Source organism: Triticum urartu, chromosome 7A (assembly GCF_056163025.1).
Source record: "Triticum urartu cultivar PI428250 chromosome 7A, HENAU_Tu73, whole genome shotgun sequence".
Classification (NCBI taxonomy): Eukaryota; Viridiplantae; Streptophyta; class Magnoliopsida; order Poales; family Poaceae; genus Triticum; species Triticum urartu.
The window spans coordinates 10,431,923-10,456,595 of NC_141879.1; the positions used below are offsets into that span (position 1 = coordinate 10,431,923).

General features: G+C 46.7%; 1 protein-coding gene and 2 pseudogenes across 3 annotated transcripts; 2 read left to right on the forward strand and 1 right to left on the reverse strand.

The window, feature by feature from the left end:
- The first annotated feature begins 7,718 nt into the window (after positions 1-7,718).
- Positions 7,719-14,740, forward strand: LOC147956875 (uncharacterized). Of its 3 annotated transcripts, XM_087533062.1 has the most exons (4): positions 7,719-8,061; positions 8,294-8,445; positions 13,546-13,650; positions 13,866-14,740. In XM_087533062.1, exons 2-4 carry the CDS (start codon positions 8,431-8,433, stop codon positions 14,454-14,456), a joined length of 711 nt encoding a protein of 236 aa, XP_087389188.1. In that variant the 5' UTR covers positions 7,719-8,061; positions 8,294-8,430; the 3' UTR covers positions 14,457-14,740. The 3 variants fall into 3 exon arrangements, with proteins under 3 accessions (XP_087389188.1, XP_087389187.1, XP_087389186.1); XM_087533061.1 differs by lacking the exons at positions 7,719-8,061; positions 8,294-8,445 and adding an exon at positions 8,461-8,730; XM_087533060.1 differs by lacking the exons at positions 7,719-8,061; positions 8,294-8,445 and adding an exon at positions 9,241-11,306.
- Positions 11,568-13,414, reverse strand: LOC147956876 (meiosis-specific protein PAIR3 pseudogene; annotated as a pseudogene).
- A 3,325-nt stretch (positions 14,741-18,065) lies between the features above and the next one.
- Positions 18,066-24,673, forward strand: part of LOC147956877 (uncharacterized) — a 47,706-nt pseudogene continuing 41,098 nt past the window's right edge.

A 24,673-nucleotide genomic window follows, 5' to 3' on the forward strand; every position in this document is an offset into this window, starting at 1 on the left:
CGGGGAGTTACGGAAATACGGGAGAAGAAGTATATCAGCCTTATTGGGCTTTAGGGGAGAGGGAGAGGCAGGCCGCGCGCCCCCCCAAGGCCTAGTCCGAATTGGACTAGGGGGAGGGGCTGCGCCCCCTCCTTCCTTCTCTTCCCTCTTCCCCTTCCTTGTCTCCTACTCCTAATACTTGGAAGGACTCCTAGTTGGACTAGGAAAGGGGGAATCCTACTCCCGGTGGGAGTAGGACTCCCCTAGGGCGCGCCATAGAGAGGGCCGGCCCTCCCCTCCTCCACTCCTTTATATACAGGGGCAGGGGGCACCCCATAGACACACAAGTTGATCTTCGTGATCGTTCTCTTAGCCGTGTGCGGTGCCCCCTTCCACCATAATCCTCGATAATATTGTAGCGGCACTTAGGCGAAGCCCTGCGACGGTAGAACATCAAGATCATCACCACGCCGTCGTGCTGACGGAACTCTTCCCCGACACTTTGCTGGATCGGAGTCCGGGGATCGTCATCGAGCTGAACGTGTGATAGAACTCGGAGGTGCCGTAGTTTCGGTGCTTGGATCGGTCGGATCGTGAAGACGTACGACTACATCAACCACGTTGTCATAACGCTTCCGCTATCGGTCTACGAGGGTACGTAGACAACACTCTCCCCTCTCGTTGCTATGCATCACCATGATCTTGCGTGTGCGTAGGAAATTTTTTAAAATTACTACGTTCCCCAACAATTTCCACCGCCGCCAAGCCCTAAAACCTCTCGGGAGGGCTGATCTGGAGTCCTTCGGGGCTCCGGAGAGGGGAATCCATCGTCATCCTCATCATCAACCATCCTCCATCACCAATTTCATGATGTTCACCGCCGTGCGTGAGTAATTCCATCGTAGGCTTGCTGGACGGTGATGGGTTGGATGAGATTTATCATGTAATCGAGTTAGTTTTGTTAGGGTTTGATCCCTAGTATCCACTATGTTCTGAGATTGATGTTGCTATGGCTTTGCTATGCTTAATGCTTGTCACTAGGGCCCGAGTGCCATGATTTCAGATCTGAACCTATTATGTTTTCATCAATATATGAGCGTTCTTGATCCTATCTTGCAAGTCTATAGTCACCTATTATGTGTTATGATCCGTTAACCCCGAAGTGATAATAATCGACCGTAGTTTGAGGAGTTCATGTATTCACTATGTGCTAATGCTTTGTTCCGGTACTCTATTAAAAGGAGGCCTTAATATCCCTTAGTTTCCATTCGGACCCCGCTGCCACGGGAGGGTAGGACAAAAGATGTCATGCAAGTTCTTTTCCATAAGCACATATGACTATATTCGGAATATATGCCTACATTATATTGATGAATTGGAGCTAGTTCTGTGTCACCCTATGTTATGACTGTTACATGATGAACCGCATCCGGCATAATTATTCATCATTGATCCGATGCCTACGAGCTTTCCATATACTGGTTTATGCTTATTTACTTTTCCGTTGCTATTTTTACAATCACTACAAAATACCAAAAACATTACTTTTCTTTTGTTACTCTTTTGTTACCGTTACCACCAATATCATATTACTTTGCTACTAAACACCTTGCTGCAGATACTAAGTTTCCAGGTGTGGTTGAATTGACAACTCAACTGCTAATACTTGAGAATATTCTTTGGCTCTCCTTGTGTAGAATCAATAAGTTTGGGTTAAATACTCTACCCTTGAAAGCTGTTGCGATCCCCTATACTTGTGGGTTATCATTATGCACACACCCAGTTTCAGCTGCCTGTGCTCTCTGTCCAAGCTGATAATGGACGCGAGTTCGACAGTCATGCCTCGCGTGAACTGCTCGTTGTGCACGACACGGTGCTCCGGCTGTCATGCCCCTACACCAACCAGCAAAATGGCAAGGCTGAGTGCACGATCCGAACTCTCAATGACAGTGTGCGGGCCCTCCTTTTCCACGCTTCCATGTCATCGCGATTTTGGGCAGAGGCACTGAACATTGCCACTTTTCTGCTTAACCGTCGGTCTTGCCACAACAGCGCACCTCGCACACCCCACGAACTCCTCCTTGGCGTTGCTCCAGATTATAGCTTACTACGCGTGTTCGGCTGCTTATGCTACCCCAATACTTCCTCCACAGCTCGCCACAAGCTCGACCATCGCTCAGTTGCCTGCGTCTTTCTAGGTTATCCCGCAGATCATCGCGGCTACCGCTACTTTGATCCCGTCACACGTCGTTTCCTCACTTCTCGCCATGTTTATTTCCATGAGGATATATTCCCCTTTGCGCGCTCCGTTCCTGTTGCACCATCTGCTCCATCGCTCGGTGCGCCGCCTATCCTACAACTCGCATGTCCAGCACCCTCTCTGTCTTCTACTTCGCCCGCTCTGTGCGGCCCTTCAAGTAGGAGCGTTGGATCTGCGATGGACGGTCTCGCTTCACCCTCACCGCGCGCATCGATCGCGCGTTCAACGTCAGCCGCTGGATCTGCGGTGGACGGTTCATATTCAAACGCCTCGCGCGCGCGCTTAGGTGGTTCAAGCTGCACCGCTCCTTCATCATCCGACGGTGCCTGCTCGTCCTCCCGCGCGCCCTCTGGGCATTCAAATGTTCCTTCCCTGCCACCTGCTCCCGCCCCTGCGCGCCCCATGGTGACTCGCGCCCAGACCGGGATCTTTCGACCCAACCCCAAGTACTACAACGCCGCGGCTGCTTCGTCTACCTCTGGCATTTCTCCCTTGCCGAGATCGGTCCGCGTCGCCGTGCGTGATCCGCACTGGCTCGCCGCCATGCGCGAGGAATTCGCCGCGCTCGTCGCCAACAACACCTGGGAGCTGGTGCCTCGCCCGTCCGGTGCTAATATCATCACTGGCAAATGGGTCTTCAAGCACAAACTACGTCCCGACGGCTCCCTCGAGCACTACAAGGCGTGGTGGGTCGTCCGCGGGTTCCGCCAGCGCGCCGGCGTGGACTACGGTGAAACCTTCTCGCCGGTGGTCAAGCCTGCCACAATTCGCACCGTCCTCACCATTGCTGCTTCACGCCAGTGGCCAGTTCATCAACTGGACGTCAAGAACGCGTTCCTCCATGGGACGCTCGCCGAGGAAGTGTACTGCCTCCAGTCGGCCGGTTTCGTCGACGAGCACCGCCCGCAACACGTCTGTCGTCTCAACAAATCGTTGTACGGGCTTAAACAAGCTCCCCGCACCTGGTTCGACACCAAGGGCAAGCTACCTCAGGCCGACGGGTCGCGCGTCGCCGACGCCTCGGCATACCGCAGCATCGCCGGAGCGCTCCATCACGCGTCCGGAGCTGGAGTACGCGGTGCAGCAGATCTGCTTCCACATGCACGACCCTCACGAGTGCCATCAAGCCCTCATCAAGCGTGTGCTGCGTTATGTGCGCGGCGCGCCCTCGCATGGTCTTCATCTGTGCGGCTCGCCGACGCTGGATCTACGCGCGTACACCGACGCCGATTGGGCCGGCTGCCCCGACACCCGCCGCTCCACGTCCGGGTTCTGCATCTATCTCGGCGACGCACTCGTCTCCTGGTCCTCCAAGCGGCGAGCCACGGTGTCCCGGTCGAGTGCCGAAGCAGAATACTGCGGCGTCGCGAACGCTGTGGCCGAATGCATCTGGCTGCGTCAACTTCTCGGTGAGCTGCTCCTGCCAGTCCGCTCTGCGACCATCGTCTATTGCGACAACATATCGGCCTGCTACCTCTCCGCCAACACCGTCCATCACCGGCGCACGAAGCATGTGGAGTTGGACATCCACTTTGTGCGAGAGCGCGTGACTCTGGGCGAGTTCCGTGTGCTTCACATCCCCACCAAGCAACAACTCACTGATGTCATGACGAAGGGCCTGCCCACAGACGTTTTTCTTCAGTTCAGGGCTAGTCTTTGCGTCGCTCCTGTCGTCACGACTGCGGGGGAGGAGGGGGGGGGGAGGGGGGGTGTGCTGGAGTATACGTAGCATGTACTTGTATCGCCTATATACACGCACTGTAACTAGTCAACGCATGTACGTGAGTAGTGGGCACGCAGTTCGCCCACGATCGGCATGGTAGTGGCACACAATCACCCTTTGTAAAACTGTATATAGACACAGCGTAGTTCTCCTCCCTTCTTCAGCAAGAGTTGTGGACGTTGGAGAAGTTGGGGATCGAGTCTGGGCTAGCCGGCTAGGGATTTGATAATGGAGAACGAGGACGATGAAGGTGCTGCTGCTTTGAGATTCGTAATTGCCAGGTGTCACGCACTCGACGTGGTCTCCCGTTTGGCTGGATACGACACGGTCGTACAAGATTTTTTTCCTAGTGTCGAAGGGAGCATTCCGAAAACGCTCTTATGGACTGAGGGAGTATTATATTGTACAGTAACCATGGCGTGCACGGTCGTCGAGAACCCTCTCTCTCTTTCCTTTGCTTTGCCGACAGCCTCTACGTGCGTGCATGCATGCGCGAGGGCCATTTTTCTATGGAGGCATGCATGGGCCTCCTCTTTCCCGCCGGCCGAGCTGTGGACTCATCCCTCTCGCCTCTCTCTCTCTCTCTCTCTCTCTCTCTCTCTCTCTCTCTCTCTCTCTCTCTCTTCCAAAGAGCATCTATCTACAGTCTCTCTCTCCTTCCCCGAGCATAATAGCACATGCATGCTGCTTACTTTACTTGCCACTAGTACGAGCACGAGTAAGAATGGTCAATGATGCATGCTACTATGCATGTTGCTTGTTTCACTCACTTCTTCCGTCTCTCTCGCCTTCTTCTTCAAGTCTCTCAACCTCTGTTCACAAAAAAAGTCTCTCAACCTCTGCTTTTCCTTAAAAAAAGTCTCTCAACCTCAGCATGCACTGTATAATTAGCAGCAATGGACAATCACTGGCAGGTGGACATGCATGCATGCTACGTCGCTCGTTTCGTCCACCCTCGCATGTCCATCTTCGTGCCTTTCGTTTTTTCTTTGCCGAATACATCATCCGGTGTTTGTTTCCGAACCACCGCTCCATCCCACCTTCCTATCTCCCTGCAACATGGGATTCTTTCCACCTGTCACCTGTGATCTATGCATCGGTGGCGGCAGCTTTCCACCGTGACACAAGTGCCCTGCGACCTCCGTGATGCCGCTTTCCCACGTGCTCCGCCGCCGCGACGCACTCTCTAGCGCCGGCTTCCATCCTCAGCGTTGAGGACGACACGGACGCAGCGGGATGAAGGCGCTTACTACCCGTCCCCGACACCCATCCTTCGGCATGCTGATACCCCGACGCCCAACCGTCTCGCCTGCGAACTCCAGCGGCGTTGATTCAAGGTCAAAATCAGATTCTCTTCTCTTGTGCGCCAATTGATACATTCACTCTTCTACTCTTATTTTTCTGTAATTTTCAGTGTTTCAAACAGCGGGCTATGCCAATAGCGGCGGCCCTCCAAATCAGCTATAGTGATACTATAGTCTGCTATTTCTCAAGTTTAGGAGGCTATGCCACATAGGGGCGCCTGTTCAAAGCATCAAACCGCCATAGCCCCGTTATAGCTGGGCTATAGCCGGCTATTTAAAACTCTGTTAATTTTCAGAGTATGGTTTGATCCTGATCGAGAAGATGATGTGTGGATAATGAAGATCACCGGTCCACATCAAAGGCTGAAGCCGACATTTCCAAGACCAACTTGCATCTGGCTGACACCATCTACGAGAACGACTACTTTATTTGTCATGAATCACACCTGGTATACAATCAGACATTCACTTGCTTGCTTGATGTCTTTGATTTAAATCCTGATATTTAGTTCACACAGATCTGCGTGCGTTCGTTCCATCAGCCCAGATTATCGTTGCATGTATGCATGCAATCTTTTTATTCTCCTCTGACCTTCCGTTGTCTTGGATGGAACATCTGAATCTGCGTGACAACGATTTTGTGTTATATACACTTGTTGCTGTTCTACTTGTTAATTACCTGGATATTTTATGCAGAATTTGGTTTATCATGTCGGTGTCAGAGTTTAGCTGCCTGGGTGCATATCGGTTCATGATGTTTCGTTTTCTTTTTGCGAATAATTCGGGAATTTTATTCCAAAGTCACAGGGTTACAATCGAGAGAGGCAATAAGTCCTCACAACATGGAGGACATCTGCTCATCCACACTGCAGTACATGATGTTTAGTTGGTTATAACTATTTTTGATGTGTCAAGGTTCTAAACTTACCTGGAAGTTTATATCTTTATGCTGCATACTGGCCCGTATCACCCTATTTCCCTATTTTATTTGTCAGATGACATGATTGCAGGCTTGCCTACATTTTATTTTGATATCTGCTAAATCTTTCTTATCAGTTCATTCTTATCTTGATGGTTTTCTTACTGATAGTCATGTTATAGCATGCATTTAAAACAAATGTGCAGGTTGTGGAAGTTTCAACATCTAAAACTAGGGCGAAAGGTCAAACCAAGATCTTCACTTGACCATACTGTGCCATCTTCTCACAAAGCTTGCCATCATAGTGTACCTTTTTTTTTGTTCCTGGACTGGACCTACATACATTACATGATTTCTCTAATACCTGTAAAGTCTGTGATGAAGCTTGCCATCATAGTGTACTTTTTTCTTGTTCTCATGAAAACAACATTTTCCGCTAAAAAGGTAAAATTAATTATCAGAACATGATTAAATGAAATTGATATCGAAATAACTGGCTCTATTATGCAATTAACTAAATTCTATATAAGAACATGGTTTGTCATGTGGTCATGGTTGATCGATTTCCATGACAAGTTTTTCCTCTTTTGCGGTGGCAAATGTAGTGCCTATGATCGTTTGGTAATACCGTGAGAGGAATAGGTTGGATGCTCAATGATAGAGGCCAAATATTATTGGAGGCATTGTCACCCCCAAAAAATTAAAAATGTGTCTGGGTGGGGGCGGGGGTGTGGGGATGAAGGATGATATTGCCACCCAGATGGATCATTGACACATGTGATGAGTTTGGACTGGAGCAGAAGAGGGGTGAAAGAAGGAAGGAGGAGCGAGACACCAATGGGTGTTGAACCAGCCGAACAAGTAGGCCCCGTTGTAACACACGGGCAATTACCTAATCTAAATATAAGTCCATTTAGAAATTTCAACTCAAACTACATATGAATGTATATATGCATACTTTAGAGTATATACTCACTCATTTTGCTCTGTGTATAGTCTATTTTAAAATCTCTAAATGGTCTTATATTTGGAAACCGAGGGAGTAGTGGCTCGTGATGATTTTTTTTCTTAAGACTGCTCCCCATGCATCGAGCAAGGACTAGTGTATTACTCCCTCGGTTCTTAAATACAGTATAAGTCTTTTTAGACATTTTAACTGGAGTACAACATATGAATGTATGTAGACATATTTTAGAGTGCAGATCCACTTATTTTGCTCCGTATATAGTCACTCGTTGAAATGTCTAGAAAGACTTATATATTTTAGAGTGCAGTCATTTATTTTGCTCCGTATATAGACATATTTTAGAGTGTAGTCACTTATTTTGCTCCGTATGTAGTACACTACTTGGTGGGCATGCAGATGCAGGCACGGGTAGCTAGGCTCCACGGGACGTACTGGTGGCTGGCACCAAGGAAGGAAAAGGACAAGGCATGAATGAGTGTGGCCCGGCGTGCCGGCCACCTACTGCACTTTAATTTGGTCACATCCTGGACGTGGACAGATGGAGTAGTACTACGTTTCGGGTGCAATTAGGGCTGGGTCTGGGTCTCTCCCTGTCTGTCTGGGTCTGGCCCTCCCTAATCAAGCGCATGCTATCCATCTATTTATCTCTTGGACGGGTTGGATCCATATCTCTTCCTCCTGCGCCGTCGCCGGCCGCATCGATCTCTCCCTTGGATCTCATCCGCGCCGGCCATGGCTGCTCCATCAAATCTTCCTTTCCTCGCCGCCCACCTGCCGTCGCCGCTCGCACCCACGCAGGGCGCCTCTCGCGGCCGCTCGGCCGGTCGGTCGGTCGATGTGATCCGGCAGGCCGGCCGGACACGGCCACCAGCTGCTGTCTCTGCTGAATTCTAGGCTAAAGCAAGCCAGGTTAAATTCTAGGCACTGGGTTTGGTCAAGTTCCCTCTTCTAGTCTTCATCAGATCTTGCTTGGTTTTGATTTATTTCTCTCTGTTCTATCTAAGCACATCATATATATGTACATGTTCATCCGATCTAGCTGGATTTCTATTCTATCTACTACATGCATACCCATACGTGTTCATCGTACTAGGACCCGTCGTCTAATTACATCGGTCTTAATTTGTTCTACTCTATGTAGCCTGGATCTGCGGTCATGGCCGAGGCCGCTTTTGTACCCAAGCGCATGTTTCACTGGAAACCCTGGCTGGCGGCGAGGCCAGGCGCAACCGTGGATGCTCCTTCACCTTGACAAGCTCTGCATCTCCCTGTATTTTCATGTCTGGCCAACAAGTAAGCGCAAACTCTCTCGCGCTAGCATCTAGCTTTTGTTTCATTTAGAATTTATTGCGTCTTCATATCAATTTTTTTTTCCTGAGGATCCTTTTCTGATGATGTTTGGAGACACTGGATTTTGTTTTTCCTGAGGATATATACTTTTTCTGATGATTGGAGAGACTGGATTTTGTTTTGCGACGGGGAATCGCTTATTAGAGAATGGTTACTATCCGGAGAGTTTACAAGTGATCTTTCCGGAGTATGCAATGGATTTCTTGGGAGCAGCTAACGTTTGGTAAGGTGGGGAAAAGAAAGGAAACTCATAGTCTTAAGAGTTCCTTTTTTGATAAAACAATCCTCCTGGTTTCATTTTCTGAAACTGAATGTTGCATACAACACCTAGTCGCTACCAGTGTCCTGCCCAACACACTGCCACACGAAAACTTAAAACAAGACTAGTCCCACAAGCTACAGCAATAAGCCAGGAGATTAACATTGCCAACCATAGGCTAATTAAGAGTTACTAGTTGATTGTTAGACAATACTTAACTTTTCTCAAAAGAAAAAGAAAACACATATTTCATCCAAATCTGCCTGACTACCCACCCAGTCTATCTCATGCCTACCCTTTGCAACCTACCGTTGGTTCTTGTTCTTCCACCCATTACAACACCCGGAAGAGAAGAATTTCCTTGAAACAACTACATTGTTTTTGTAACTACTCCCTCCGTACCTTTTGACTTATGCTCCCTCTGTACCGAAATACTTGTAGTTGGGGGAACTTGTACTAGTTTCCCCCAGCTACAAGTATTTCGGTACAGAGGTAGTATTTAGGTACGGAGGAAGTACTAGCTCAGTGCCTTTGTGTTGCCACGGAACCAAAATATACTAATACATGTTCACTAAGTTGAAAACACACACATTAGTTTTGGCATGCATATATCACTAAAAATATGTTAATTAAGTTTGACCCATAATTGTATTCCCCTCATTTGTTCTACTACACAACAATTCTTAAACATAGAAAAACTCACCACTTACTTTTTAATCTTGTTTCTTTGCCTTGCCGATATCTAAAAAATATAAATCAGCATGCAGACAATGAGTTTATGACAAAATCATTCAAGTTAAATTTATTAGACTACATGGGGAAATCACTTAATGAAAAAATACAGTTTTCTTTTTTCATGATTTAGTATGCATACACTGAAGCAGCACCAAAGTGGGTAAAAGCAACAAATTTTAATCACAATCTATCAGTAAAATATACTATTTATACATAGGATTGTATTGCAAACAAGGCGTACTTTCAGCAAGTATATTGTAATTTTGGGAGCCATTATCATTGCTCATCAACACAAAGAATGATTATTTCCACAACAAAACTAACAGGGCATCCCATGTGTAGGTATATAAGTAGAAAGAACAAGCTAGCCCGTTTTCTGAAGGTATGTGCCCTGATAAAAATAATCAAACCCTGACCATGCTACAAATGTTTGCCATTCCACGCAGAGTGAGCAAATAGGCAATCTATGAAAACGTGACAAGATTTATTAAATTTGGCATGAACAGATTCTTCAACATAGAGTAGCTAGCATATAATCCAATCACCAAAGAGAAAAAAAAACTGAGCCGAGTATCCCATGATTTGATATTGATCCAATACAAGTGTGGCAATTACATATCTCTTGTAATTTTCCTAACATGTTAATACTGTTCATGTCTAATTAAGTTTCATTAATTTGGAGTAGTTATTACACTTGTACGAATATAATTTTCTTGCCGAATATCATATGGTTTTTATTCTAACATATTATTAATAAACTATAAAGAAAAAGTGTATCTTGAAGACCAGTCATGTCTAAATACCACATCTCTATGAATAGTGTTTTCTAAGATTTGACTAGAATGGCACTTCAGAATGTTTTTTTTTGGGTAAAATGCTCCATACAGAGATTTAAATTTAGGACTTATTTTGGGGTATCAATGAACTTCACAAGGATGGCGTGGCTCATTCAAGCTAAAAGATAGTAGATTAGAAATTTAGAGTTCATTTTTTTTCTTCCATCTGATCGATAGCTCACATGAAGAAGTTGTATGAACATGAGTGGTTAATTTAACTTATGAACTACTCCCTCCGTTCCTAAATATTTGTCTTTTTAGAGATTTGAAATGGACTACCACATAAGAATGTATATAGACATATTTTAAAGTGTAGATTCACTCATTTTTCTCCGTATGTAGTCACTTGTTGAAATCTCTAGAAAGACAAATATTTTTTTAGTGAAGTGAACATGAGTGGTTAATTTAAGAGTTGAGTGATTATTTTTTGACATTAGGAACTAGACTAGTTGTTTGAAGAAACATAAATAAATTTTGGCGTAAAAAAATGTCACAAGCAACTGCGCACTCAGTCTCTGACGCACGCAGGGTAAGGGCCAGGTTTTTTTTTTAGTGAAATTTCCTCCAAAGCTATGAAGGGGGAAGAAGTTTTTGAAAAGAAAAAGAAAAACAAAGAGAGGGAGCAGGGCTAGTAGAACCTACAAGTGATGGGGCGGGAGAGCGGCCCAGTAAAAGCCCAGTAAGTGGAGCGTGGCTGCAGCCGCGAGCGCAAATCGTTGTCTAAAAAAAACTAGGAGAGATAGAAGCTTCTAGACAGGGCGAGAGAGAAGGGAGAGGGAGAGGAGGAGGAGGAGGAGGAAGGCAGGCAGGAAGGAGGAACCCTAGCCGCCGCCCTCGCTCCCTCCCCCGCCCCCGTCCAGATCCCGACCATGGCGCTTCGAACTCTTGCCGCGAGGACGAGGAGCGCCGCCCTGCATCTGGCGCCGAGGTCCTCGCCGCCGGCGACCATCGGCGCTTCCCCCTCCGCCCCACGCGTGAGCCCCTCCCGTCCCCGCCTCCACACCCCCCATGCTTGTGCGATTAGTAGTAATGCTAGCTGGATAAGTGCTTGTTGGTGGATTTGTGTGGCTCAACATACAGTAGGATTTTTCATCGGTTTTATCCATCCCGTCCTGGACATCAGCTGTATACGAACGAGTGACAAGCAGAGAGAGTTACTCTGTTACATGAGTATGAGGGCAAGCCAAATTTACCATGGCTGGGAAATGATTGATTTGTAGACTTTGGAAAAAAGCCTACCGATGGCTGGCTGGCTCAGTCCCAGGATCAAAAGCATAGGAATTCGATCTTGACATGTTAACACCTTTTGGATACTTGGGGCTCTATGTGTCATCATGTAGCATTTTAGTTACTTGTATGGTGGCAGCTGTTTACATTAGTTGCAAAAGTAGGACTGGCAAAGCAGGTATCTCTGAATCTGTTTCCCAGATGCACTGGCAATTTTCTCTCCAGTTTTACCATTTATCTGGGGGCTTGCCTCATTGTCCCATGGGTACATTATCGGTTCAGGTAAGGACTAGCAGCACCAGATGGTGGCGAGTTCAAGTTATTTCCGGCTACTTTATGTCCCTCTGTCTGAAGCTTTGCTCAAATTTGCACTCTCCTTGCGGTGCTACAGTGAAGAATTAATTTTCCTTTCTCTTTGATGAGATATTCTGACAAGAGAGCTTATCTTCACCCTCCTCCAGTGTTCTGAAAACTGCATCTTCTGAGGCCCTACTTTAGCCATTCCATTCAGCCGTTTCTCCCTTGGTAGTTATTCTAGAGCAGCTCTCAGCAGTTTTTCAAGTTAGGGACAAAGAAGAAAAGGAGGTGGTTTTCTCTCCCTTATTCTCTGATGGTGCATTTCTATAAGATAGCTGTCCTTCCTTATCATCTGGTGTGATCTTGTCAGAACAGTTGACATTCTTAAGCTCTACTTTACCCTTCCTATTTGAGCTTCTAAGATTTCTCAAGCAGCCAGAGTTACCAATTGCAGATTTCCCTGCGGTTTTGGGTGTGCATTTCTCATAAAAAACGCTTTGTCCACTGTCTTCTGCTTGGGTTTACAACGTTTTCTAGATAATGGTGTTTTTGCGCTCTGGCTCTTATCCTGCTTCTTGGAGGCTGCTGGTGCTTTATTGCAACCCAAGGTGCAAGTAACAGGCCTTATTTCAACTACTTCTGAAGTATCAGAATCTGACTCAAATGAATCAGAGGATGGTTTACTCTTTTGCATACGTAGCTGTTCGAGAGTTGTGCAGATCAGGTGTCTTGATATTATCTGTAAATCTTCTTGTTCCCTGAAGATGATCCATTGGCGGTTAAATGTTTAGGTTGGTCAGGTGTCTTGATATTATCTGGAAAAGGTGACTGTAAACCTTCTCGTTCCCTGAAGATGATCCATTGGCGGTTAAATGTTTAGGTTGGTCAGGTGTCTTGATATTATCAGGAAAAGGTGACTGTAAACCTTCTCCCTGAAGATGATCCATTGGCGGTTAAATGTTTAGGTTGGTCAGGTGTCTCAGTGTCTTCAGGGTTTGTTGAAGCAACAGCCTGCTTGGTTTGTGATGTACGAAGGATCTCCCACAGCTTCATCCTGAGAACTTCGCTGTTGAGTTTGGTTTTATCTGCAGATTCCACTAGGCGCTTTCCTTGTGAACTCACAAAGGGTGGCTTTTGCAGTTGGTCAAGCTGGCTGTCTTGTTCTTTTCTTGTTCCAAAGGAAAAGGTTTTGGTTTGCTCACGTCCATGGTCATCAGGTTGTGCTAGAGAAAGCTTAACAGGGGCGAGAGTTCAGGTGCCTCTGTAGCAGATCTGCCATGGTTTGCAGCCTTCTTGTGAGACCTGGAGTGAAGCATTATAACCTTTCAAGGATCTAGATCTTCCATCAGTTCCCTGAGACAGGTTCCTCTCAAATGCAGGGGTAGTAGTAACATCTTTGCTTCTTGTCCTTGCAAGAGGGATGCCAATTGATACCTTAGGAAATTTACCAGCTGGATGTTGGTTGCTGGCCTCTAGTAATCACTTGCTGTAGCCTAGATACATCATAATGCATGAGTTGTTAAATACTACTGTGAAAGAACTGAAACAGGAGGCACATCCTACAATTTAGCACATGAAGTTTTTCACCAGTATTTTAATGTATTGCTAGCTTGTTTTGGATTAGATATTAATAACAGAATAGTTTGCACTTCAATTTGTGTTGATAAAATACATATTCTCATTGTGTAGGTGATTTCCATGGCTATACCCGCTGCCACTGGCTCTGCGTTGCTGCTGTCCCCTGCCTTCTCAAGCCCAGCCATCAGGGGCACAAGCCTCATTAGCACTGCTCAGGTTAGTAACTATGTGCTGTAGTTATGGTACTGTAGCAGCATCCTTCCCTTAAATCTTCATGCGTGACATAGAGAAAAACGAAAAACTTTTCGCAATGTGCAGTAGTATCATGAGCTTTGCACTTGTTTTACATGAGCAGCTTCTTTTGGATGTGTCGCATAAGTAGTAGTTTTGTTGTACTAAACCTTGCAGCCTCTGCTACTGTTTTGTTTCAGTCACATCACTACTCGACGAGTGCCGTGGAGATTGACCCCATGATTCTCAAGAAGCTGCTCGCCGAGCAGTTAACTTGTTCTGGACTCTCAAGCGACTGCCTTTTGGAGATCCAAACGGTGAAGTACCTGCAGGCGCTCACCCTCATATTAATTGTGTCTGGGATTGGGGGTGTCTGCTACATTGGACAGAATCTGATGGATCGGGGGTCAGAGATTGCGGGGCAGCTGAAAAAGCATGCCCCGGAAATCTTGGGCAGCATCTGCAATGAGGCTATCTTCCAGATGAAGATACCATTCATCGGCAGCAAAGAAAGCCAGTTCGAGTTGAAGGACTACTGGTTTAACAACCCCAACAAGTCACTAAGCAGGCTAGAGCAGAGGGCGAGGCGTGCGTTGGCCATGCAAGAGATGGACCGGATTCAACGTGAGGAGTTCAAACGTGCTGAGGCGGAAAGGAAACGTGCGGCTGCGCCTCTGTACGAGCAGTACATGGCCAGGAAGGATTTGAATGATATGAAGGTGATGGAGCAGCTACGCGAGGAGAGGATGAGGCATGAGGAGAGGATGAGGCGGTTGTCGGGGAATATGTAGGACAGGACACATAGACAGCAGCCGGTCTGATAAGCTGTGCGGTCGTGGGTGATGGACCCGGTTTTGACACTGTTGGCAATTGCTGCCATACATGTTTTGCTTTGCCTGATTCTAAACTGTTTGTCTGTCAAATTGACTTGATTAGTCAGCTTTGAACCTGACCGTGTGGGTGTCTAGCCGCCCTGATTGATGCCTTTTTTGTCCGTACATACAGTACTTGTTTGTCAGCAGACGCGCAACCTGTGTAGCGTCAGTGACCATGCAATGTTTTGCTTTCAAAACTACTACTTGTGTGTTTATTTATTGCATGTCCATGTATTAGAATCGTGAGTCGCCGGTGGGCTACCGCAAACTAGACAGGATCTATCTCGAGATATGCATCAACCCAGATATCTCCGACTCAATTGCGATGCTCTGCTTTGGAAGATGTTGATCACACAACACAATGCTCAAAAAGCATGAGATTCATCATTGTTTTAGATGCGGCAAGTCTTCCAGATGTTGAGCTCGCGCTTGGCCGCTGCCCAGGTCTTCCAGATGACTTCCATGTCATGTCTCCGACCCAGATACAAATTCTCTAGGGCGTCCACAACTATCATGTCGATCAGGGGCAACCGATTGGATGGTCTGGCCATGGAGCCAACAGCCCGTCCAGAATAGGCTTGTTAAAAGTTGCTTCAACTTCAGGCCAACCCCAGGATCTTGAGGTTTATTTGAACGCCGAGACCACCATACTCAGCCGGGTGACTGAGTATGCAAGTTGCTGGCTGGCGTCGGTTCCCTTCCAGAAGAAGGCACAAATGCACTTTTCCAAGGCAAGCAACCCGCCTTCCTCCATCAGTTCGAACATTTGGATGAGTTGGCTGGAGCATGAATTCAATATGATATCCGAGCCAAGAGGTCTTGAGTCCAAACCATCGTTCTGCCGATCCAAGGCCAGCAACAACCAGGATGGAAGTTGCATCGCAATGGAGTGCTAGACCGGGATCGAGGTGAGAGAAAAAGAGGAGGGTCTCCACACGAGGCTCCGTGCCCCCCTCTCTCCTTGCAGCTGTTAGAGTTATAATATAAGTCATGTACCCCTTTGTATTTATCCCGTTATATAAAGGGTTTCCTGCATATGTTCCACAGTTGTACATGTATATATATCGGCCTATGGCCTCGTGGGAATACAAGTTGCATATTTCTAACATGGTATTAGAGCCTTAGGTTTTTCTTAGCACGCGCAACTCGTGTTCTCGATCCAATCTACTGTCCACGCAGCCGCCGCCCTTCTTCTCTTGGCCGCCACTGCTCTCCGCAGGTCAACCCTGCTCTTGCGCCGTCACTGTCCTGCCTCAAGCCGCCCGAGCAATTCAGCACGAGCGATCCCGTCAGCACCTCCCGTCTGTCTCCCGCAGATTCGTCCGGCTGCCAGCAGTTCAGTCGCCCGAGTCCTCCCGTCCCCTCCGAGCTGCCGCTCTACTGCACTTGCCAGGCTCGCCTGCCGCTCATCCGCCAGGCTCACCTGCGGCTCAATCCATCTGCCGCTATACCCACCCGCTGCACGTGGACTACTTCTGCTAGTCCGCTTTGTGTGCTAGATGCCGCTCGATCCATCTGTGTGGAGCCGTGGGTGTGTTCCATCCGCCTCGTGGTGCTGGACTATTTCTGCTAGTCTGCTTGTGCGCTAGCTGTTTGGTCTTTCGTCTGCTTTCTGTTGATCAGTAAAAAAAATGTCTGCTGCATCAGGCTATGTTGCTGTCCCTCGCTGTCCGGTGATCTTCGATGGTACTAACTACACCGAGTTCACTGACTTTATGCACATTCACATGCGTCCATCTCTGGGGTGTTCTTTTTGGCGAGGTCTGCTGTCCGCCACGTCCGGTTCCTCCGGTGGCCCCTACTCCGCCGACTCCACTGGTTCTTCCTACGGATGCTAACCAGGCCGCCAAGGATGCGGCTAAGCTTGCTGATGAGGCTGCGATCGTGCGCATGATGAGAGGGTTTTGGCTTATGAGGAGGCTCTTCATACTTATCATGGTGCTTTGTCTGTTTACACCCAGTGGCTTGATGATGATGCTCGTGCTGCAGCTGTTCTCACTGCTAGTGTTCTACCTCAGTTTGCTTCTGAGTTTCTGGGTCTTCCTACTGTCTTTGAGATGTGGACCCGTCTTCGTCAGCGCTATGAGCCCTCTGGTGATGCCTTATACCTTTCTGTGGTCCGTTAGGAGCATGCTCTTCAGCAGGGTGACTCTACTGTTAATGACTTCTATGCACAGAGTTCTGCTATCTGGCGCCAGCTTGATTCTCTCCACAGTGCTGGTTGTCATACTTGCCCCTGTTGCCAGGCTGTCCAGGCCAATTTGGAGTTTCATCGCGTCTACGAGTTCCTGTCTCGGCTCCATAAGGAGTTTGAGCCCCGGCGTGCTCAGTTGTTTTCTCGTGGCCGTATTTCTCTCATGGAGGTGCTTACGTGGTGCTGGTTTGCTGGAGGTTCCCTCTGTGCTCGCTACTCGGGCTCCTTCTACGCCACCTGCTGCACCGACCCCTTCTCGCTTGAGTGCTCCGCCGCTCTTGCCCACTCCTTTTGGAGGCTCAGATCGCCCCCGTCCACATTGCGACTACTGCAACAATGATGGTCATATTGAGTCCCAGTGCTACACGAAGAAGAAACACCTGCGCAAGGCGCGATCATCATCTTCAGGGACTTTGTCATCTACCTCGATAGCTTCATCCATTGCTTTGACTGAGCAGGATATTCTGAGACTTAAGCGTCTGCTCGCGGCTTCAGGTTCTTCCTCGACGGGTACTGCTGGTTCTGTGACTGATGCTTCCCGCACTGAGTAACCACCCTCTACACAGTCAGGTACATCCCCATGGGTTCTGGACTCTGGAGCTTCTTTTCATATGTCTTCTCATTCTTCCACTTTGTCCTCTCTTCGATCGCTGGATTCTCCTGTTCATGTCCTCAATGCTGATGGTACTCCACTTTCTGTCGTTAGTAGAGGCAATCTTACCACTCCTTCTTACTCTGTTCCTGATGTTGCTCATGTTCCTCGACTTACCATGAATATATTTTCTGCCGGTCAACTTACTGATTCTGGTTGTCGCGTCATCCTTGACGTTGACTCTTGTTCTGTCCAGGACCGTCGCACGCACACTCTGGTTGGGGCTGGCCCTCGCCGCCGTGATTCTCAGGGTCTTTGGGAGTTGGACTGGCTTCATGTTCCTTCTGCTGCCACCACTATCACCAGTTCCTCCGCTTCAGTCGCCTCCGTTACTGGTTCCTTCAAGCAGTGGCATCATCGACTTGGTCATCTGTGTGGTTCTTGGTTGTCGTCTTCAGTTCGTCGAGGTCTTCTGGGGTCTGTCTCAGGAGATGTCTCTTTAGAGTGTCAGGGTTGTCGTCTTGGCAAGCAGATTCAGTTACCATATTCACATAGTGAGTCAGTGTCTAAGCGTCCTTTCGATTTAGTCCATTTTGATGTATGGGGTCCGGCTCCTTTCGCTTCGAAAGGTGGTCATAAATACTATATTATTTTCATAGATGACTTCTCTCGTTACACATGGCTTTATTTCATGACTTCTCGTAGTGAGGTGTTGTCTATTTATAAGCGTTTTGCTGCCATGGTTCATAATCAGTTCTCTTCACCCATTCGTGTTTTTCGTGCTGACTCTGCTGGCGAGTATATCTCTAAGATGTTGCATGGTGTTCTTGCTGAGGAATGAACTCTCTCTCAATTCTCTTGTCCTGGTGCTCATGCTCAGAATGGTGTCGCTGAGCAAAAGCATCGTCATCTTCTTGAGACGGCTCGTGCACTGCTGATTGCTTCCTCTCTCCCACCTCATTTTTGGGCTGAGGCTGTCTCCACCTCCACCTATCTTATCAATCTCCAGCCTTCCGCTGCTCTACAGGGTGGTGTTTCTTTCGAGCGTCTTTTTGATCGTTCTCCGGATTATTCGATGCTTCGCTTGTTTGGTTGTGTTTGCTATGTTCTTCTTGCCCCCCGCGAACGCACCAAACTGACCGCTCAGTCTGTTGAGTGTGTCTTCTTAGGCTACAGTGATGAGCATAAGGGCTATCGTTGTTGGGATCCAATCGGTCATCAGATGCGTATCTCTCGAGACGTGACTTTTGATGAGTCTCGTCCCTTCTATCCACGCCCATCTTCCTCGACCTTTTCAGTGGAGGATATCTCTTTCCTCACTTTTCCCGACTCACCTATCACCCCCGTCGAGCCTGTGCCTATTCGTTCCGCTCCCTCAGCTTCTCCACCTCTAGTCGATTTGCTGCCACCATCTTCCACGGTCTCCTCGTCTAGCATGTCACCGGATTCTACACCTTCATCTCCGGTGACTTCTTCGTCGCCACCCCTCGATTCTACCTTGGCGATTCCTCCTTCTATTGTTCCATCTTTTCCTTAATATTACACTCGTCGTTCACGTCCTGTGGATGCCTCCATGGATGTGTCGTCCTCTTCCTCTCAACCTACTTATGGCTTGCGTTCTCGTCCTCGTCCGCCTGTTGATCGCTTTGGATTTTCCACCACTGGTGCTGTTGTTCTTGAGCTGACTTCTTATCATCAGGCTGTTGTTCATCCTGAATGGCAGTTTGCGATGGCAGAGGAGATTGCTGCTCTTGAACGCACTGGTACCTGGGATCTTGTTTCTCTTCCTCCCGGAGTCCGTCCCATCACTTGTAAGTGGGTCTACAAGGTTAAGACTCGCTCCGATGGTTCTCTTGAGCGTCATAAAGCTCGTCTTGTGGCTCGTGGTTTTCAGCAGGAGCATGGTCGTGATTATGACGAGACTTTTGCTCCTGTGGCCCATATGACCACTATTCGTACACTTCTTGCCGTTGCCTCTGCACGCCACTGGTCTATATCTCAGCTTGATGTTAAGAATGCTTTTCTTAATGGTGAGCTGCGTGAGGAGGTGTACATGCAGCCACCACATGGGTATTCTGTTCCTGATGGCATGGTATGTCGTCTTCGTCGCTCTCTCTATGGCCTTAAGCAAGCCCCCCGTGCCTGGTTTGAGCGTTTTGCCTCTGTGGTCACTGCTTCTGGTTTTTCAGCAAGTGCTCATGATCCAACATTGTTTATTCACCTTTCTCCTCGTGGTCGGACTCTTCTTCTTCTCTATGTTGATGACATGGTCATCACTGGGGATGACCCCGAGTATATTGCCTTTGTAAAGGCCCGTCTTAGTGAGCAGTTTCTTATGTCTGATCTTGGACCTCTTTGCTACTTTCTTAGGATTGAAGTCTCTTCTACATCTGATGGCTTTTTTATATCCCAGGAAAAGTATATCCAGGATCTTCTTGCTCGTGCTGCTCTTACTGACGAACGAATTGTTGAGACTCCTATGGAGCTCAATGTTCACCTCCGTGCTACTGATGGTGATCCCCTCCCTGACCCGACGCGTTATCGTCATCTTGTTGGCAGTCTTGTCTATCTAGCTGTCACTCGTCCGGATATCTCTTATCCGGTTCATATTCTGAGTCAGTTCGTCTCCGCTCCCACATCGGTCCACTATAGTCATCTCCTTCGTGTTCTCCGATATCTTCGGGGCACAATCTCTCACCGTATATTCTTTCCTCGCTCCAGTTCTTTACAGCTTCATGCTTATTCGGATGCTACGTGGGCTAGTGATCCTTCAGATCGTCATTCACTTTCTGCTTACTGTGTTTTTCTTGGTGGTTCTCTCATTGCCTGGAAGACGAACAAACATATTGCAGTTTCCCGTTCGAGTGCCGAGGCTGAGTTGCGAGCAATGGCTCTTTTGACGGCAGAAGTGACTTGGTTACAGTGGTTACTTCAGGATTTTGGTGTTTCTGTCACTACACCGACTCCGCTCTTATCTGACAGTACAGGTGCTATTAGCATTGCGCGTGATCCTGTGAAGCATGAGCTCACCAAGCATATTGGTGTTGATGCTTTCTATGTGCGCGCTGGTGTACAGGATCAGGTTATTGCTCTTCAGTATGTGCCTTCCGAGTTACAGTTGGCGGATTTCCTGACGAAGGCCCAGACTAGAGCACAACATGGCTTTTATCTCTCCAAACTTAGTGTTGTTCATCCACCATGAGTTTGAGGGGGGGGGTGTTAGAGTTATAATATAAGTCATGTACCCCTTTGTATTTATCCCGTTGTATAAGGGGTTTCCTGCATATGTTCCACACCTGTACATGTATATATATCGGCCTATGGCCTCATGGGAATACAAGTTGCATATTCCTAACAGCAGCCAAGTCACCAGGCGCACCAGAGCAAAAGACGGCCTTCCATACGATCACCAACGCTCGTATAAGTGGTCGTATGAGGTGCCAGCAACTCCACCACGTATAGACAAGACACTTTCATGAAGGGAAGAGGGGGTGAAGAGAACCCTAGCCGCTGTCATCACATCTAGAACAGAAGAGGAGGAGCTCCGAAGAACCTTCGGAGATCTTCTTAGTTTTGGTCCTTTCACTCCATCATCATCTCATCCTTCACTATTGTAAGAGGAATTCCAAGTTGTGAGAACAAGTTGTAACTCTATTCATACTCATTTGGAGATCAAGACTATTTGAATTATCCATTTCATCTTATTGTGGATCTTCACGGTATTATCGATATGATTTTCATGGGTTTAATCTCTAGTGTGATTGATTTCTCTCTTATCATGCGTGAGTAATCCCCCCTAGACGTGGGAGATGTAGGTAAGTGGTAAGATTCATTTGTGACTGATCTATATGTCGTCATTCGTGTTTGTAGTCTTATGATATGTCTAGTAAGTTGTTACAATGTGGTGAGCCCTGTGTGTGTTGTCCAATTTAAGGGCCCAGGCAACATGATCTCAAGAACTACACAGGTAACACATATTGTTTAGGGAATCTGCGATCTTTGATGTGACAGGTGAAGACATCTATGAAGACCGAAGACAATATAAGACGGTGATCCATGAACCTTAATGCTTCGTTCCAGTCCGAGGACCTTAATTGTGGAGACGACCACTATGTGGCAATGGTGAAGCAGGACCATAGAATGAAATGTAATCCTGAGAGGAGGAGTTCCATGACTTTAGAGTGATATGCCTACAGAACAAAAACATCAAATACTATGAATATAATACAAGGTAGCTGATATTATCGTCGCACTGGCACACTTGATATATACCATAAACTGAACTATCTCCACGCCTAATCTCTCGATCACAGGAAACACAACCCTACTTTCACATTTATTTATGTTATTTATTTTCAAGAGTTTTTACCATTGTTACTGTAAACCTTTTATTCTTGTCACTCTGGCTTATCCGTCCACTAGGACAATAGCAACATTTGCAGAAGCACAAGAAGTTACTTCACAGGAGAACTATGACACCTTGGGTGTGATAGAAGCGCTAATATAAATACTCTCCTCCGCTATTCGTTTCGACGATAACTAACTGTGATACTTCCAAGAAAGTGCTACAGAAACCCTGTGTGTCTTGCAGGCCATCAAGCATTTCCTGACGCCGTTGCCGGGGAGCTAAGTGCAGAGTATTTGTTTCATAACTATTTTTTTGGAGGTTTTGTTGTTGTAGGTGCTTCCTGTAAGTGACATGCGCTCTACTTGTTCAGGAAGAATGTATTTGCCTGAATATATTGCCCATTTTCCACAGGAGCAACAAGCTTCATTAATAAAAATACAAAAATAACCAGATGTTGGACTTAACACTTTATTTGCAGAGATGTCGATTACTTAGAAGCCAAAGAAAACAATAAGATATTATTGTGCTCCGGTTATGAGTCAAAGATCTCCTTTAGTGTATCCTACAAATTACGTGAAAGAGTATTTGATTGAATATGATCGGAGGAGGACCCTCGAGCACACCTAATGTTCTTTGATACGTTTTGTAGTACTTTTTAATTGAAGGACGTGTCACAAGAATTTGTTATGTTAAGACTCTTCAGGTTTTCTCTTAAGGGAGATGCTGAAAATCGGTATAATCAATTACCTTATGGGAGTATAACCAGCTAGCTAATGTGCGCGGAAAAATTTATGGCTAAATTCCTTCCAGGCTCAAAGATTACTAAATTACAAAGAAATCTCACTCTATTCATTCAAGAAGATGGAGGAAGCCTATATGGAGCCTGTGAAAGATATTACAAAATTTTGAATCTTTGCCATAACCCTGGTTATGTTGAACATGTTATACTTTGATACGTCTCCGTCGTATCTACTTTTCCAAACACTTTTGCCTTTTTTTGGACTCTAACTTGCATGATTTGAATGGAACTAACCCGGACTGACGCTGTTTTCAGCACACTTTCCATGGTGTTATTTATGTGCAGAAACAAAAGTTCTCGGAATGACAACTCTACGGAACGTCTATTTGGAAATAAAAAATCCTTGCAAAAGATGAAGACCAGGGGGCCCACACCCTGTCCACGAGGGTGGGGGCGCGCCCTCTCCCCTAGGGCGCGCCCCCCTACCTCGTGGGCCCCCTGGAGCTCCTCCGACCTCAACTCCAACTCTATATATTTGCTTTCGGGGAGAAAAAAAAACCAGAGAGAAGGATTCATTGCGTTTTACGATACGGAGCCATCGCCAAGCCCTAAAACCTCTCGGGGGGCTGATCTGGAGTCCGTTCGGGGCTCCGGAGAGGGGGATTCGTCGTCGTCATCATCAACCATCCTCCATCACCAATTTCATGATGCTCACCGCCGTGCATGAGTAATTCCATCGTAGGCTTGCTGGACGGTGATGGGTTGGATGAGATCTATCATGTAATCGAGTTAGTTTTGTTTGGGTTTGATCCCTAGTATCCACTATGTTCTGAGATTGATGTTGCTATGACTTTGCTATGCTTAATGCTTGTCACTAGGGCCCGAGTGCCATGATTTCAGATCTGAACCTATTATGTTTTCATGAATATATGTGAGTTCTTGATCCTATCTTGCAAGTGTATAGTCACCTACTATGTGTTATGATCCGGCAACCCCGAAGTGACAATAATCGGGACCACTCCCGATGATGACCATAGTTTGAGGAGTTCATGTATTCCCTATGTGCTAATGCTTTGTTCCGGTACTCTATTAAAAGGAGGCCTTAATATCCCTTAGTTTCCATTAGGCCCCACTGCCACGGGAGGGTAGGACAAAAGATGCCATGCAAGTTCTTTTCCATAAGCACGTATGACTATATTCGGAATACATGCCTACATTATATTGATGAATTGGAGCTAGTTCTGTGTCACCCTATGTTATGATTGTTACATGATGAACCGCATCCGGCATAATTCTCCATCGCCGATCCAATGCCTACGAGCTTTTCCTATATTGTTCTTCGCTTATTTACTTTTTCGTTGCTACTGTTACAATCACTACAAAACACCAAAAATATTACTTTTGCTTCCGTTACTTTTGTTACCGTTAGCACTACTATCATACTACTTTGCTACTAAATACTTCGCTGCAGATACTAAGTTATCCAGGTGTGGTTGAATTGACAACTCAACTGCTAATACTTGAGAATATTCTTTGGCTCCCCTTGTGTCGAATCAATAAATTTGGGTTGAATACTCTACCCTCGAAAACTGTTGCGATCCCCTATACTTGTGGGTTATCAAGACTATTTTCTGGCGCCGTTGCGGGGGAGCATAGCTCTATTCTTTGTGTCACTTGGGATTTATATCTGCTAGTCACTATGAAGAACTTGAAAGACGCTAAGACAACAATTTATCCCTCAACTACGAGGGGAGGTAAGGAGCTGCCATCTAGCTCTGCACTTGATTCACCTTCTGTTTTGAGTAAGCTTGCGACACCTAAACCTGCTTCTGCTATTCGTTCTGATATGTCGCATGTTATTGATGATGCCACCTCTGCTATGCATGATACTTATGATGAAACTACTTCTATGCTTGATACTACTGTGCCCCTTAGTGAATTTCTTGATGAACAAATTGCTAGGGCTAGAGAGAAAGAAATTATTGAAAATGATTATATTGATGAAAGTGATGATGAAGACCTGCCTGTTATTCCTGAGGGTTATGTTTTTGATAAAGAAGCTTCTTTAGCTATTTTAGCTTGCAAAGATAGATATGAACTCAAGAGGTTATTAGCTAAATGGAACCAGCAATCTCTTAATGCTAGAATGAAACCTAACCCTGCTTTTGCAACTTCACCTATCTGTGTTACCGATAAGGATTATGAATTCCCTGTTGATCCTGATATAATTACTTTGGTTGAATCTGATCCTTTTCATGGC

What these genes read in the sequence shown, in the direction of transcription:
- LOC147956875 (XM_087533060.1), top strand. Translation starts at nt 11,202, where the DNA reads ATGGCGCTTCGAACTCTTGCCGCGAGGACGAGGAGCGCCGCCCTGCAT. An exon ending in CTTCCCCCTCCGCCCCACGC is followed by an intron (nt 11,307 to 13,545) that starts GTGAGCCCCTCC and finishes CTCATTGTGTAG; the next exon opens with GTGATTTCCATGGCTATACC. An exon ending in GCCTCATTAGCACTGCTCAG is followed by an intron (nt 13,651 to 13,865) that starts GTTAGTAACTAT and finishes GTTTTGTTTCAG; the next exon opens with TCACATCACTACTCGACGAG.